The sequence below is a fragment of the Meleagris gallopavo genome, chromosome 6 (assembly GCF_000146605.3).
Source record: "Meleagris gallopavo isolate NT-WF06-2002-E0010 breed Aviagen turkey brand Nicholas breeding stock chromosome 6, Turkey_5.1, whole genome shotgun sequence".
Taxonomy (NCBI): Eukaryota; Metazoa; Chordata; class Aves; order Galliformes; family Phasianidae; genus Meleagris; species Meleagris gallopavo.
In genome coordinates, this window is record NC_015016.2 from 29,714,326 (window position 1) to 29,728,079 (window position 13,754).

The 13,754-nt window shown below is 39.6% G+C and overlaps 1 protein-coding gene across 1 annotated transcript in view; it reads right to left on the reverse strand.

The window, feature by feature from the left end:
* Positions 1–13,754, reverse strand: part of RAPGEF5 (Rap guanine nucleotide exchange factor 5) — a 145,398-nt gene that overhangs the window by 20,809 nt on the left and 110,835 nt on the right. Inside the window, exons 12-19 of the mRNA XM_031554045.1 lie at positions 12,809–12,953; positions 12,005–12,102; positions 11,310–11,340; positions 10,308–10,386; positions 7,222–7,371; positions 4,492–4,589; positions 2,651–2,773; positions 1,334–1,512 (exon numbers count right to left, since the gene is read on the reverse strand). Of these exons, the coding sequence (XP_031409905.1) occupies positions 1,334–1,512; positions 2,651–2,773; positions 4,492–4,589; positions 7,222–7,371; positions 10,308–10,386; positions 11,310–11,340; positions 12,005–12,102; positions 12,809–12,953 (903 nt within the window). The remainder of the gene's footprint in view (positions 1–1,333; positions 1,513–2,650; positions 2,774–4,491; positions 4,590–7,221; positions 7,372–10,307; positions 10,387–11,309; positions 11,341–12,004; positions 12,103–12,808; positions 12,954–13,754) is intronic.

Here is a 13,754-nt window from a genome sequence, read left to right on the forward strand (position 1 = left end):
CAGGGCTGCTTGGATCATGCCTCTGCTTGGAACACTATCCCTGCACCTTAACCGTTTCCCCTTCAACTCTTCCAGAATTTATGAGATACAATCATATTTTCACTTGGAAACATGCTTTTCAGAATTAAAAAAAAAAAGACCTCGAGCAAACAACACTTTGTTCTCTCTGCATATCTGTTATGTCAAAATCTACATGCTGGGTGATGGGTGCTTCTCCAGTGCACTGGGAGAGCCTGTCTATCATTTACTGACAACTGTATTTAGTTTCCACAACTTAGACTATTCACTTCACAGACATGGAATTAATTGAGACAGAGCAACATTCTAGTCTGGAGACAAATATATCTACATTCATGTGGGACAGAACCATTCACTTTTGATTTAATTGGACCAAACATGGCCATTGATAAGGCAGAAAATGAACATATTACCATGTACCATAGAACTTGCAAACTAAATCAGATCACATTTATGAGTTACACAAGATTAGATTAGGAGAATTAATTTTGCCAAAGGCACTGCTTCAGCAGACAACAGGCTTTTGTTGTAACTGCCTTGCAAATTAAATCAATCCAGTCGGTGAGGGGAACAAATTATACATTTTCCATGAATATGCATATTCAAATATTGCAAAAGACCAACAAGAGGAGAAAGAGGCAAGGAGAATGGTTGCACATATTTAAACTGCTCCATTCCCTTGGTTACCAAAATAAGAGCGATTTCAGAGAAAAAAGCTCTCTGTGTATAGTATATGTATGTATGCTGTTCCAAGGCACAAAATAAATGCCAGTACTACTTACTATTAGTGCAAGAACAGACGGTCAAATCTCATTAGTGAGGAACCGTCCTGCTCCAATAAATTAAAGAGTACTCCAGACAAGATTGTATGGGGCAACAGATTACTGCAACCATTTTCCTTCTAGTTAGACCTCTCAGGTTTAAAACAGAATGTTCTATTTTTCTTATAGTCTCTGGCAAATAACAGTGCTGCTACTCAAATAGCTTTATATTGGAGTTTCTCAGGTTATTTCTGCAAAGAAAAGAACTATCCCTACTATGGAAGGAGGTATTTCTGCAGCATTAGGGATTTTCCATTTGATACTGCAAATACATTAAGTAAACTGCTGACAAAGAGTTGTACATCATATATTCCACCACATTTAGTTTCAGCAAGTGTGTGCTGTTATTGTTTATGGCTATTTTTACTTACGTATGTTTACTACACAGTAAACTGCTTTTTGTCTTTGCTCTTGCACCTAACTCTTCTTTCCCAATAAACATTTATGTAAGGCACACATATTCAAGGATTTGTATTGCAATTTTAGAAACCTACTGGGCAGCAATCTTGATGAACTTTTTGACTAGCTGTACACGTTTGCAGAGCTGGCTGCAGAGAAGTATCTCGGTGGCAACCCAAAGCTGGACCTCGTTGCATCTTTGAAGTAGAAGACTGAGATTCTCAGTGTTTTCAGCACTGCCCTGTCTGCTGAACGTGAAGTATATCAGCTCTTGCTGGAAGACATGGACAACAGAGAAATACAGTTTAAATATAAGCGAGGTATAAATTATTTAAAATGCTGGTTTTGAAACAAGATTTAGTAACAAATGGCTATTTTTTATTGTTCACGGGCCAATCACAAATGATTCAGGTTTCAAATCTGGTTTCGCAAAGTCTAGAGGTGAAAGTCTGAGAAGTCCTGAAAGTCCTGCAAGATTCCTTGTGAGATTTCTTGCAGTTCCACATGTGGTTACACCAATCTGTCTCTTTCTGTATTTCATCACTCCTACTCAAGTGTGAAAAATATCAGAGCACTGCAGAATCTGAAAGCTTTCCATTCCAATTTCTTTCTAAAAATGACTGAGTTTTCATGAACAGAAGAGCTGCTCTTGCCTTCTGTGCAAAAAGCTCTAGTTTTTGCGTCTAACCTGAATAAAAGAACATGAAATGAAAGATCAAGAAAATCTGATGAGAGGTAAGAGAATTTCCATGTTGTTTTCTCAAAAAGCCATCACACTTTTCAGTAAGTGATATTTTCAAGTGACATTTTGCAGTGTGAGCTGTGTGTTTTACTTAGCAGCTCACACCAGAACCTATCAAAGTTGTTGAAATAATCCAATGGACACAGAAGTGGGCAATTATGCCCTTTCTAAATCCTGTCTGATATTTTCTTATCCCATTGAAGCCAAACCAGAGCAGTATTATGAACATCTGAAGTTTCTGAAATAGTGTATGCTGTTGCGATTAAAGCCATATCAAGGATACCTATTTGTGGAGTTCCATATTTACTGGAATAATGTTGAATGCAAAGTACAACTTGCATAGACAACACGTGAATACAGGCAATTTTTAAGAATAACCATGAGCTTTTATTTTCTTCAGGTAAATCTCAGTAAAACCCATGAGATATACAGAGGACATGAGATGCATCGCCATAGGGAAGCTACAAACCTTTGGCAAACTTTTTCAGTACCAAGGATTACTGCACAGCTCTTTCAATTAACTCACTATAGAGAAATTACACTGTCACGATGATAAACTACGATCCAAGGAATGCTGATGCTCCAAAACACTAGTGCAACTTCGGAACCCCATAGCAACATAATATTTTACGATAGTAATATATTTGGAAGTGAACATGATGTTGCTCACCTCATGAATTGCATTGAAGAGGCTCCAATCGAAGTTGGTTAGTTCTAAGGCAAGATCCCAGGTGTTAATTCCCAAAATTCTCACAGACCGTTGCTGCAATTCTTCATTTTCAGCAAATGGGCTCTAAATTAATAGACAAGAACAAAAAATCCTGAGCAAGTGCCAAAAGGCTAACAATGAAACAGATTCTAGACCAAGGTACAAAACAAAGCTGAGTAAGTAATGTTCTCTAAGTGCACTGAGGGCTTTTTTTTCCCCACATTAATTAAAATTGGTGAGTGATAGCATATTTAATAAATAGCTTGAAATAAGAAATGGGTCAATAGGATCGATTATGGTCTATTGGATTAGGACTTCTCCCTCTCTCTCTAAACTTTGAGTTTAAAAAAAATGACCAAACAGGTAATGAACATAATGAAAATATGATCTCTGAAATTATCAGAAAGTAGATTTTGAATTAAGATATCAGGAAATCTCTGCAAACATACCAAATTTAGAACAAATTCACAAAACTTGCCACCAGTCAACACATGCTTACAAAAAACATAAATCCACCTGTTTTATGATTAATTTATTCTAAATGCAGTTGCCAACAAACACTGTGCATTCTGATTCATAAACGTCACTTAGGTTATTACTGGGGAGTTCACAGGCACTGCTGGTATTAAGGGTCATTTGACATAGCCATTATTAGCTCTGATTTTCAAAGGTTTGTATTTCTCTTGGGTTTTTTACCTCATCAGTCTGAATTTTGGCACATGAACCATCTGTCAAGATGAAAGATTATTCTTATCAGTTAAGCCATTACTTTGGCGCTTTATTTTTGACAGTTACAGCAAGCTTTGCCATTTTTATTATGCAACTAATGAAACTAGATTGGTTGTCACCTGACCACACTGCAAACCTTTCCTTAATGTTGGCATTTTTAGAGGAAGCTAAAATGCTGGAGATAATGGGGATGACGGATTACAATGATATCAGCATGTCAGCTCTTCAGGGCACGTTGATCCCACAAAATGTAAATAGACATTTCTCATAGCTAGGGTGAATGCACAAATGCTAGTGCTGACAACACGTGAAAGTCAGCTGCAATACTGTCCCCACACTTTCCTCAAAGTGCATGAATAATTAGCAGAAAAGACTAATTATTGGAGTTCCTGCCTCACCGAGGTTTCAGGAAATCAGCAGGGAGAGAGATTTTGCAATCTCAGTTTTGGAGGAGAGCAGGAATGAGAGAACTGCAGCCCTCCAACCCACTCCCCTCTCTGGCACCAGAGAGACAGAAGGAAGGGGAGGTGACAGCAGCAGCAATATAACCATATGGATACCACAACACCATACCCGCGCTGATGCTCAGTAATTTTCATAAAACTCACTCTATATATATACATCTACATGTAGTAATTCTGTGTTCATATGTCATGTAGAGTTTATCACTTCCTACAATTCTGTACCAGCCATTTTAAGTATTGTACAGGCATATGAGGCAAAAAAATAAATAAAAAAATAAAAAAAAGCTATGTGAGCTCTGAAGTAATCCTCATCCCAGTCAGTCCTGTACAAGCACAAGCCAGCTTTTCTGGGCTGACGTAGATTGAAAGATTTAAGCTCTACAGAAGCTTTGGTCTATTTGAAATTGATGAACAAATTCCATTACTGCTCAGTCAAATAACTGCTGTTAATGCAAGATTTTTTTTTTCCAGGTATAGAACAGCTCAGTAAGCTCCACTGAGGAACTAAAAAATAAATTACATATTGAAAAAACGCTCTTAAAGGAACACTAAGCCCTTGATCTGGAATCAGACGTATCAAAAAGGGGAATACAAAATACATATCCTTACCAAAGAATCAGTCAGGTCTCTTCGGTAGACAAACATACGACTGGATGACTCATAAGATTTTGAGATGGCCAAGTCATTTGGTTGTAGTTCATGTTTTTCTTTAAAAACAGAAAGCAGAACACAGAAGCTTCAGAGAAGTAGTATAAGCTTTCTTAAGAAAAGGAGTACAAATATGAGAAGAACATTACAGTTATATTTGAAAAGTCATGTCAGCTTTTTAGAACGTAACTCAGCATCAAACACAATCCCCATGCAATTCCAGGCATGGGTTCATCATTTTCACACTATTCAGAACAATAAAAGTAAGATGTATCTGGTGCTGGACTACAGCGCAAACAAAAATATATGCTTTCAACTTTGACTTAATACAGGATAAACCCTTAAATTTTCTAGCCTAACCTCCTATGCATTATTGAACATTCCATTTCAACCCAATGTATCTACTACAACCACAGTGACTTTAGTTAGAGCAATGTGTCTCAGCCTCAAGAGACAGAGCTGTTGTGTGTCTCAGGCAGAAAAGAACGGGGACATGTCATCAATAGCCATTCACCCCTTAGAGAAGAGCAATGGGTGGAAAAAAACAATAACAAACCCAACCCCTTGCTAATTAATTTACACAGAGAAATTACTCTAGACCTATAGCAATTTGTTTAGTAACTAGTTGAGTGAAAGAGCAGGACTCTCCAGACAGGCAGTGAGGAGAAAGGACATTTTTCTCCAGTGGGCAATCTTAGAGGCACCAGAGAAAAGTGGAAGAAAAAATAAACAAAAACCCAGAACACAGCTAGAACGCTCATGCCCTAGGAAAACTGTTTCTTCCTATGGGCTTCAAGTAATCTGGAGAGCTGACGTGATATTTGTTTACAGTCACTGTATTAATGTAGACCAAAAAGCACTACAAGCATGCTGACAGCCACCTCAGACTGTTCATAGCCCATGAAGGAGGAGTAGGAACAGGCATTCAAGGGCAAAGTTTCAATAAAAGCTACTCATTTTGCCATTTCCCTTGCTCATACTGACATTAGATACATTCATGCTGAATTATCAGTATGTCTTTCCAAGGTAATTTTGAACAAAAAGACCTTGCTTGTTCATTTTAGGAGTAAAATAAAAATGTGATCTTCAATGCTCATCCTGCTGCCCACCAAGTGGATGGCAGACGACAGTTCTGAGTCACGCAAAAAAGAAAAAAAAAAAGAAAAAATAAAGAAAATGTGTCAGGCTGCTGATTACTGCACACAGTGCAGAAGTGACAATGCATAAGCACAAATTCAGTACTCTTGTTCTATCTCCAATTAATTCAGTCAATACCAAAGAGCATTTTGGGAATTACAATAGTCATGTACAGATGGCAGTCCTGTTGTACCAGCTTTTTAATTATTATTTCTTATTGAACAGCCAAATGGCAATTATTTCTATTCTGTGGCTTTCTCAGTAAACAATGCAGTGAAGAGATGATATTGTTTTTCATTACTTGTGAATTGTTGGTTTTCTTTACATAAGCAAGTAGGCAGTTACTGCCAGATTCATTGCTAGCAGAGTAAAGCTTGCCCTGCTCCTGAACAGTAGCACGAAAGACCCAAAGAACAACCGCAGCAGCCTGATCTTGCAGGGCTGCAAAACACACTGGATCTGAGTTTTGGCACGCATAAGGGTAAATGTGTCTGCCTGCAAGAGATGTAACCCAGCTGGTCAAGATGCCAACATGCAAAGCTCCCACACGGCCACCCTCTGCCCAAGCTCTTGACTGCTGGGGTAAGGCTCCAGCTATTGCCACTCACACTGGAGACCCGCAAAATTATTTAACCTTTCTCAGTGTGGGGGAGGAAAATGTGGGCTTCCAATTCTGAATTGGATACGTAAGTGGGACAACTCAGCATTTGTCTATATTTCATTCAACTATACTGCCAAAGAAATAACTATGAGTGAAGTATATTTAAGGCCTCATCCTCTGCCTTAGGGGACTGACATCCACTAATGCTGGCTGAGAAGATGGCCCAGGTGTTGTAAAGGCTTAACCCTACTTTGTGGGCCCACTTGTCCTTGCTACATACCCAGTTACAATTGCTTTATTTTCAATAAGAGCCCAATAAGGTATCACAGTGAGCAGAACAACCCGAACAAAAGATCTTAAGACCTGATAGCTTGGCAGTTCCCTACTATCAGCCTACCCTCATTCTGATCCTCCTCAGAAAAAGACACTAAGCCTCCTCTGTTAAACAAGAAACATTAACAGGCAAAAAAACATCAGTCATAAGCAAGTTTGCTTACAAAGTACTGCTAGGTCATGCTCAGTATCTCATCTGTGCAAATATATGCCTCCCTTCTCTCTACTGGAGAATATTCACTACCCATCCTGTAAATAAAGAAACAGCCACACATTCAGAAGCTGTTATTCCCTTTTATATTTTAAAAGAAAATCCTTCCTCAACATCTTCTAAATTCATTCAGATCTGAAAGTTGAAGATTTACATGTGGGCAAAAAGAAAATCTTGTAATACTGTTGAATAGGGAGAGTCTTTTGCAGTCCATTTCCAGCAAGGGAATGCCTCATCCAGTGTTACTCGGGAATGAGCTGTTTCCATGGGAACGGCTCTGGGAAGCAGCTCTCATTGTTCCATAGTCATCCAGCTGTGGGCCACAGCTGTATCTTGCACCAGAGAATCCCAACCCTCCCTTACGTGCTGCACTAAGAGGTGAGTGGTCAGATGAAGGAAGATTATTTACCACCAGAGAACGTGATGATCACCAGTGCCAATTCCTCCTCCGGGTACTGGATCTTTTCTGCAACAATCTTCAGTATCTCCTGTGCTGAAGTGGTTACTTGAGCTTTCACGCTGACGTAGGAGTGCTCCGTGATGTACACACGGCAGAAAACTGCAAAAAGCAAGAAAGGCAGGCTCAGAGGCAGCCAAAGGCACCCTGAAGGAATGAGGCAAAGCCTCGTAGCCCCAGTCCCAGCTGCAAGACAGGCCACTCCTGTACCCTGCCCAACAGAGGCATGAAACTGAGCGCAAACATCACCATTTCCCTACTTCCCACCTCTTCCCTCTAGGAAATGACAGGGACGAGCAAATGCATCTCCATGGATTCATTTCAGGGAAGCCTATTTAAGAGTTCCTACCCTGAGGACTCAATGTAGACAAATTCCTTTGCTGTGCACCTTCTGCATCCACTGCAACCTTAGCAGTTATCATCTTTTGTCCTTACCTTCTAGGCCCAGATAAATTAGCATTCTTTTAGTGTGTCTCATACCTGCTGCAGAAGCTGTTTTGCTCCTCCACTTTCACCTGGAACAGCATGCTTCTTGAGAAGCTCCCTGCTCTGTAACTACTCTCGCTAGCTTATCTGTCTGGACACTTAGTGATGTGCATTGTCAGGGCATTTTTGCATGAGCAGAGGCTGCCTGAACAGCAGTGCAATTAATTCTGATAAATCTATCCCGAGTCACTTGCAGTACGCATAAAACGGACTCATTTGGAGAAAATGGACAAATCCTGGACTCATAACTTCCACTGAAGTCCTAGAACTGATTAGGCTCTGGAGGTGATTCCCATCAGTAATGCTGCAGGAAGCTCATGTAATACTTCGTTGCTCCTTCAGAAGTGAGGTATACTCCCTCTGCTTCCCAGAATTTTAGGTTTGCAATCTTTTTTGCTGAGTTTACTGTAGCCAGTCGTTTGAAATACAGCTGCCATACTTAAAAGGGAAGAAACAGTTGTGGACTTGCAAAAATATTTAAAAAATGACACCTGCTAATGAGAATCACCACAACTCTGGATTTCATACTCACTTCTGTGCTTAAGCTTTCAATTTTCATCTACTTTTGTAGTTCTTATTGCAGATAGGCTGCTACCATGGCAGTATAATGCAATACTTCTCCAGAAACGCTGTATTTTTATTGATAGATGTATGCAGCAATAGCTCCTTGTCTGTCCTATGAATCTTCATGGCTTCAGGGCAGTACCATTAACTGAGGCCATGCCAGAAATGGTTAACAACTCTATCTTACTGAACATCTCTTTTGTGTGTGTAGAAGAGAAAAACGAAGATAAGAAGGAAGGAGGAACTCGACATTTAACCTTGGGGAAGAAAAGCAATTTGATTTTATAATTTTTTTCTTAACCTGTCTATGCTGACAGACAGTAAATCAGGTGCTCAGCATGTGTCAGAATCTTTCTTCAGAATACATATAACTCGTGAATAGACAGATATATCAACTGCACTCTAAATAAGAAAATAAGTAAATCTGACACAAATATTTGCCCTCCATATGCAAAGTGTAACATAACTTGCCTGCAGCGTATTTGTTTGAAGCCTCAACTTCTGTCATTTGGTAGAGGAAAGTGACAGCAAAATATTAACTTATAGTTGAGCTACTGACGTACCTTTTGTTTAGCACCAAACTAAACCAACCTACAGGTCAGGTTCTTGAAAACAATCATCACAGCAATTATTCCAAAACCTCCCCCACAACACATCTTTTAAATGTTCTGTCTGTGCTATCTATGGGCATAGCCCATGTCATCCCTTCCAGGAGCCTCACTGCTTCTCAGTGAAACGCAGCAGGGAACACTAACAGGAGGACACGGGCATGGGCTGTGAACCACCCTGAAAATACTTACATTAGGAGGTAGAATGTTTCTGGTCTGATCTCTACCACTGAGGGCAGGAGCCATTGGAAAAACCTATCCTTCACAAGCACTGTCACGTGGCAGCACTCCATTTCCCTCCATCGTGCCCAGGCACCTGCCTCTCTCCCCCTAGTCTTGCGTGTTCTATTTCATTCCCGCAGTTCCAGCACATTCCATGGCTCATGCTCGCAAGAAGAGAGAGAACAGCAATTTATGGCCTTGCTGAGTCCAGCCTTTCCTGTCCCCATGGCCATTCAGTCTGTGTCCTCTCTTGTACTAGTACGTTTTTCATGAGCCGTGTTAGACTTTTTAAGAAGAAAAATGAGTGTGGGGGTTTTCATCCAGAAATGACACTTTAGAAGCAGCCTTGTCAGCCTAAACCTCAAATAAATTTCAGGCATGAAAGAGGCTATCTATCTACCAGCAGTACATAATGTAAAGAGAAGACTTGTCACTACAGGAGCTCAGTTCTTACTGTGTCACAAATGACCACTAAAAATACCCTGACTCAGCCTGAACTTCTGGAGTTTCGTTCCCACCAAGAAAGGAAGATAATACTGCATAAAGGGCTTCCCGGGAGGAAGCCCTTCTGCCTCTTCTCTGTTTGTGTGCATGTTATTCTCCTCCCTGCCTCCTTCTTCTCGCAGGCATTACAGCAGGGCGAGAGCCTCACTTTACCATTGCTTTAGCAGCAATGAAGGGAAAAATGAAATAGTTGATGTTAAAGCATAGTGGCATCTCACCCGCTACATGGAAATGTTTTTGTGGAGAGAACCTACGCAGGTTCTCAGAGTTAGCAGATCCTGCCCACTGAACCTGACAGGTGCATTCACCTCTTGCACCCAGGATCTAGGTCAGGAGACTATTCCTGCCCTGTGTTACAGCTTCCAACTCTGATGGACAGGCTGTGAGCTGCACAGCTCTGTCACAGGGCCACAGAGGAACAGGGCAGGTGGAAAGCCTGAGATCTCACTCCACTGCTGAGCGCCTGCAAAGCAGGAAGCAGACAAGTAATCTTCACACAGGCAAATCTCTCTTCTTTTGAGGCCCTAGGGCTGTGTTCAGAAGCTGTACGCCTGGAAGAAGACTGTACCTCAACAGGTAGCTCTTACTAAAAAGGTTACCCTGACATTTAAAAGTACTGCGCTAGGCTTTTTCCCATTCTTAAGTCATACTTACTTTCTTCTGCTTCATTCATGGCTCCTCTGTGCTGCAGCCAGGTCTCCTTTAGACTGAACTGGTGGAAAAAGGTTTTGTTCTGCAAGGGAGTGGGAGAGGAAAAAAAAGACACAACAATGACTGTCTGCATTCCTTCCCTTTACCGTGCAGCAATTGATAAAATACAGCATTCAATGCATACATCTGGCCAAAAAGGTTGCAGTATAGGAAATACACCCACCCTTCCTGCATCTAAGTTGCCTAACTTAATAATGGTAAAGGTGGGAATTTCTGAGGAAGTGAGACATGGCTATACCAAACAGCAGCCACACCTCAATGTTCTTTGTAGTTATGTGCAGAGGTCACTTCTGACGTACTTTTCTCACACACATTTCCTATGCACCAATCGACCTATTTAGCAATTTCGCTACAATCTCATGTTCTGCCTCCTGTATTTCCACTGTAACATTTTAAGCCTTTTACATGCTTCAGCCCAGATACTTCAGTAGGTCAGCAGTTCAGCCCTGCACAATTCATATGTCAGTGTTCTCCAGTAGCGCTTTTTCCTTCTGCTTAAATAGACAAATCCATGTTCCTCTTTCTTTCTCTCTTTCTCTGCCCTGTCACAACAAATTCCCCTTCACTTTGGCTGCTTGACACCTGCAGTTGATGCCTGTGCTCAGACTGGTTTGCCCAGGTTTTCTGCATCTATCCAGCCAGGCGGGACGAGCTCCCAACTGTTATTCAAAACATTCAACAGTGACATCTCAGGACGTGTTGTTAAAATGATAATACTGTCACAGCCACTGCAGGTTAGTTCACACAAGTGATATGCAGGTGACACTGCCAGAAAAAAATATTTCCTTAAGCAATGTTGCAGGTCTAGCCTCACTGATGTATCCTGTCATGTTTTTGGTCACCCGTCACTTTCAATTGAAATGCCAAGAAAAAAGGTGAAAGTGGAGAGAGGGAAAGAAAGAAAGGTAAGTTAGCTAGCAATGAGCAAAACAAGGTTTGTGTTACCTTTCGGTGTGGTGAATATTCATCCACAGTGCTGAAACAAAAAGGAAAATTCTAATTATTCTTTCAATCCAAACCTTAGAAAGTTTTAGCAATCAAAAAAAAAAGAAAATTTTTTTTCTTTTTAATTACACAGTCTCCACAGAACGGCTGTAGAGATCCTTCAGTGAAAGCTGAGGTTATTTGGCTCAACCACAAAACTTTCCTGGGAGTCACAAAGTCAGCATAGGAAAAAGAAATGCTGCCAGTCTGGGAGCTCCTGAAGAATGCCGATACCAGTGGCAGCCAATGTCCTTCCAGTTCTCAAATGGACAAGCCACAGGAATAAATTCCATTTGCTGGAAAAATGTGCCAAGGGAATATCTTTTAAAAATACCATCAGATTAATAAAATAATAAGCCTAACACAACCATTGAGAAATAGATTTGCTTCTCAATATTGCACGAGAGAGAAAGAGAGACAAGATGCATCATCTGAAATCAGAGACTGCTGAGTGACATTTTGACAGTTTTTCCACAAAGTTCCACACCACCCAACAACGTCAGATAAGATGGAATAATCTGGCTCTATTTTAAAGATTAATTGTGAAAATGAATACAGTACTTGTACCACTCATCCCTCTATCTTTACTGAATTACAACAAAAATAAATTACACTAAGGAAAATGAGATCTGATCACGAGGATAATCATTACTTACTGACGACGATGCATCCCAAGTATTTTCTGAAATTCTTTCAGCTCCTTCTCAAGAATGGGATATTCATACACATCATCTAACACATTCCGGTATATTGTCTACAAAGTAAAATAAATACTTTATGCAATCATCTGATAACTCAAAAATAAATCTGAAGTATCCCAGCAATAGTCTAAATCAATCAGGAGGAACCACACCGCAACAAATTTCATGATTTTGCAAGATCCATGAGCAGAGAGTGTCCTTGCTTATTTTTACAGGCTAGTCAGTGCTCAGTTTGTCTAAGAAGAATCATTCTGTATCAACACCAAGTGAGTGAGCAAAATATTGATGCTCATTAGTCTACAGACAAAATGGCACTCATGGCTGTTACACAAAATCTTTGCTTTTACACATATAACTTCAACCATCACTTATGTTAATAATGTTTTGTATCACACCAAATCCTCAAGCAAAAATATTGGGTGTACAAAAACTGGACAGCCACACACCCTTATGGACAGAAAGACAGGCACTGCATCAAGGTACATGCAATAGTATAACCTGGCTGGTGGCTGGAAGGATGCCCAATTTCCAATACAGTACTACACAGCCTAGTACCAAAGAGCAAAAATCTTAAGGTCTCTGCTTTCATATGCAGTATGTTCTCTTCCAAAAACTTTGTATTATACACTTTATATTATAGATATCAAGGACAAAATTTAGATATGAAAAATGATGTTTTATACTTTTTCCTGTTGCAGATTCTGAAACACTGTATATTAATTAAACAGCACTGAAATGCATCAGGAAGTAATTCAATACCTTTAAAAATTGTTTTAAATGCTCATCTTCGTGTAACCAGTCTTTGTAGAGAGAAGTCCACTGAGACACCAAATGCAAGACCTTTCGTTTCCTGCAGGATACATCAGAGTCATCTTCTTTCCCTTGATGGTTCTTTGCACAATAGGTACAGTAAGTTAAGGAAAATAAAAAACTAAGAACTCATTGAAACTTTGAAATTCAGCAATGCATAACCATCTCATATGTTGTTTGGCAATGAAAAACTATTTTTCACTACATTGTCCAGTTTTAAACATATATTTATCCTGTTTGAAGCTTTGCGAATTTCATCAACTTTTTGGAATGAAATACTCAGTAACATAAATGTTCATTTTCTACGTCAACAGAACTTTTTTTCCTTTCTAGATTAGAGAGAAAAGTCTATACGAAGTAAAATCCATTTAAAAGGAATTATACAATGTTAAGTCATAACTCCTGTAGAAGCTGGAACAAAACTTTGTCCTGCACACAGACGCCAACATGAATGTCTGCATGAAAGAGGACAACGCATCATTACAACAAGAAAACTATTGAGCAGAGGAAGTCAGTTTCTTTTTCCCTGTGCAAATTACACCATAAGCTGAAATAACACTATTAAGAAAAAAAGAAAAGAATCAATTTCTCCTATTGTCCTCTATTCACAAAGCAGAAACAGCAAATGACAGAAGATATTCACATTATACATCATTCCTGCCCCTTCGCTATTCTTTTTTTCAGTAGGTGAAATGACTTTCACAACAAAAAGAAAACAAAAAAAGTTGTTTCAATTCATAGCTCCAAGTTCATTCAAGCAACATTCTATAGCTTATAGAAATAATTGGAAATACAAAAACAGTTATAAACTGTATCACACAACAAAAGGTGCAGACATTGTAGAATACCTATTCTTTACATATTCTGCAGTGAATTACACAGGTATTCTAAGAAT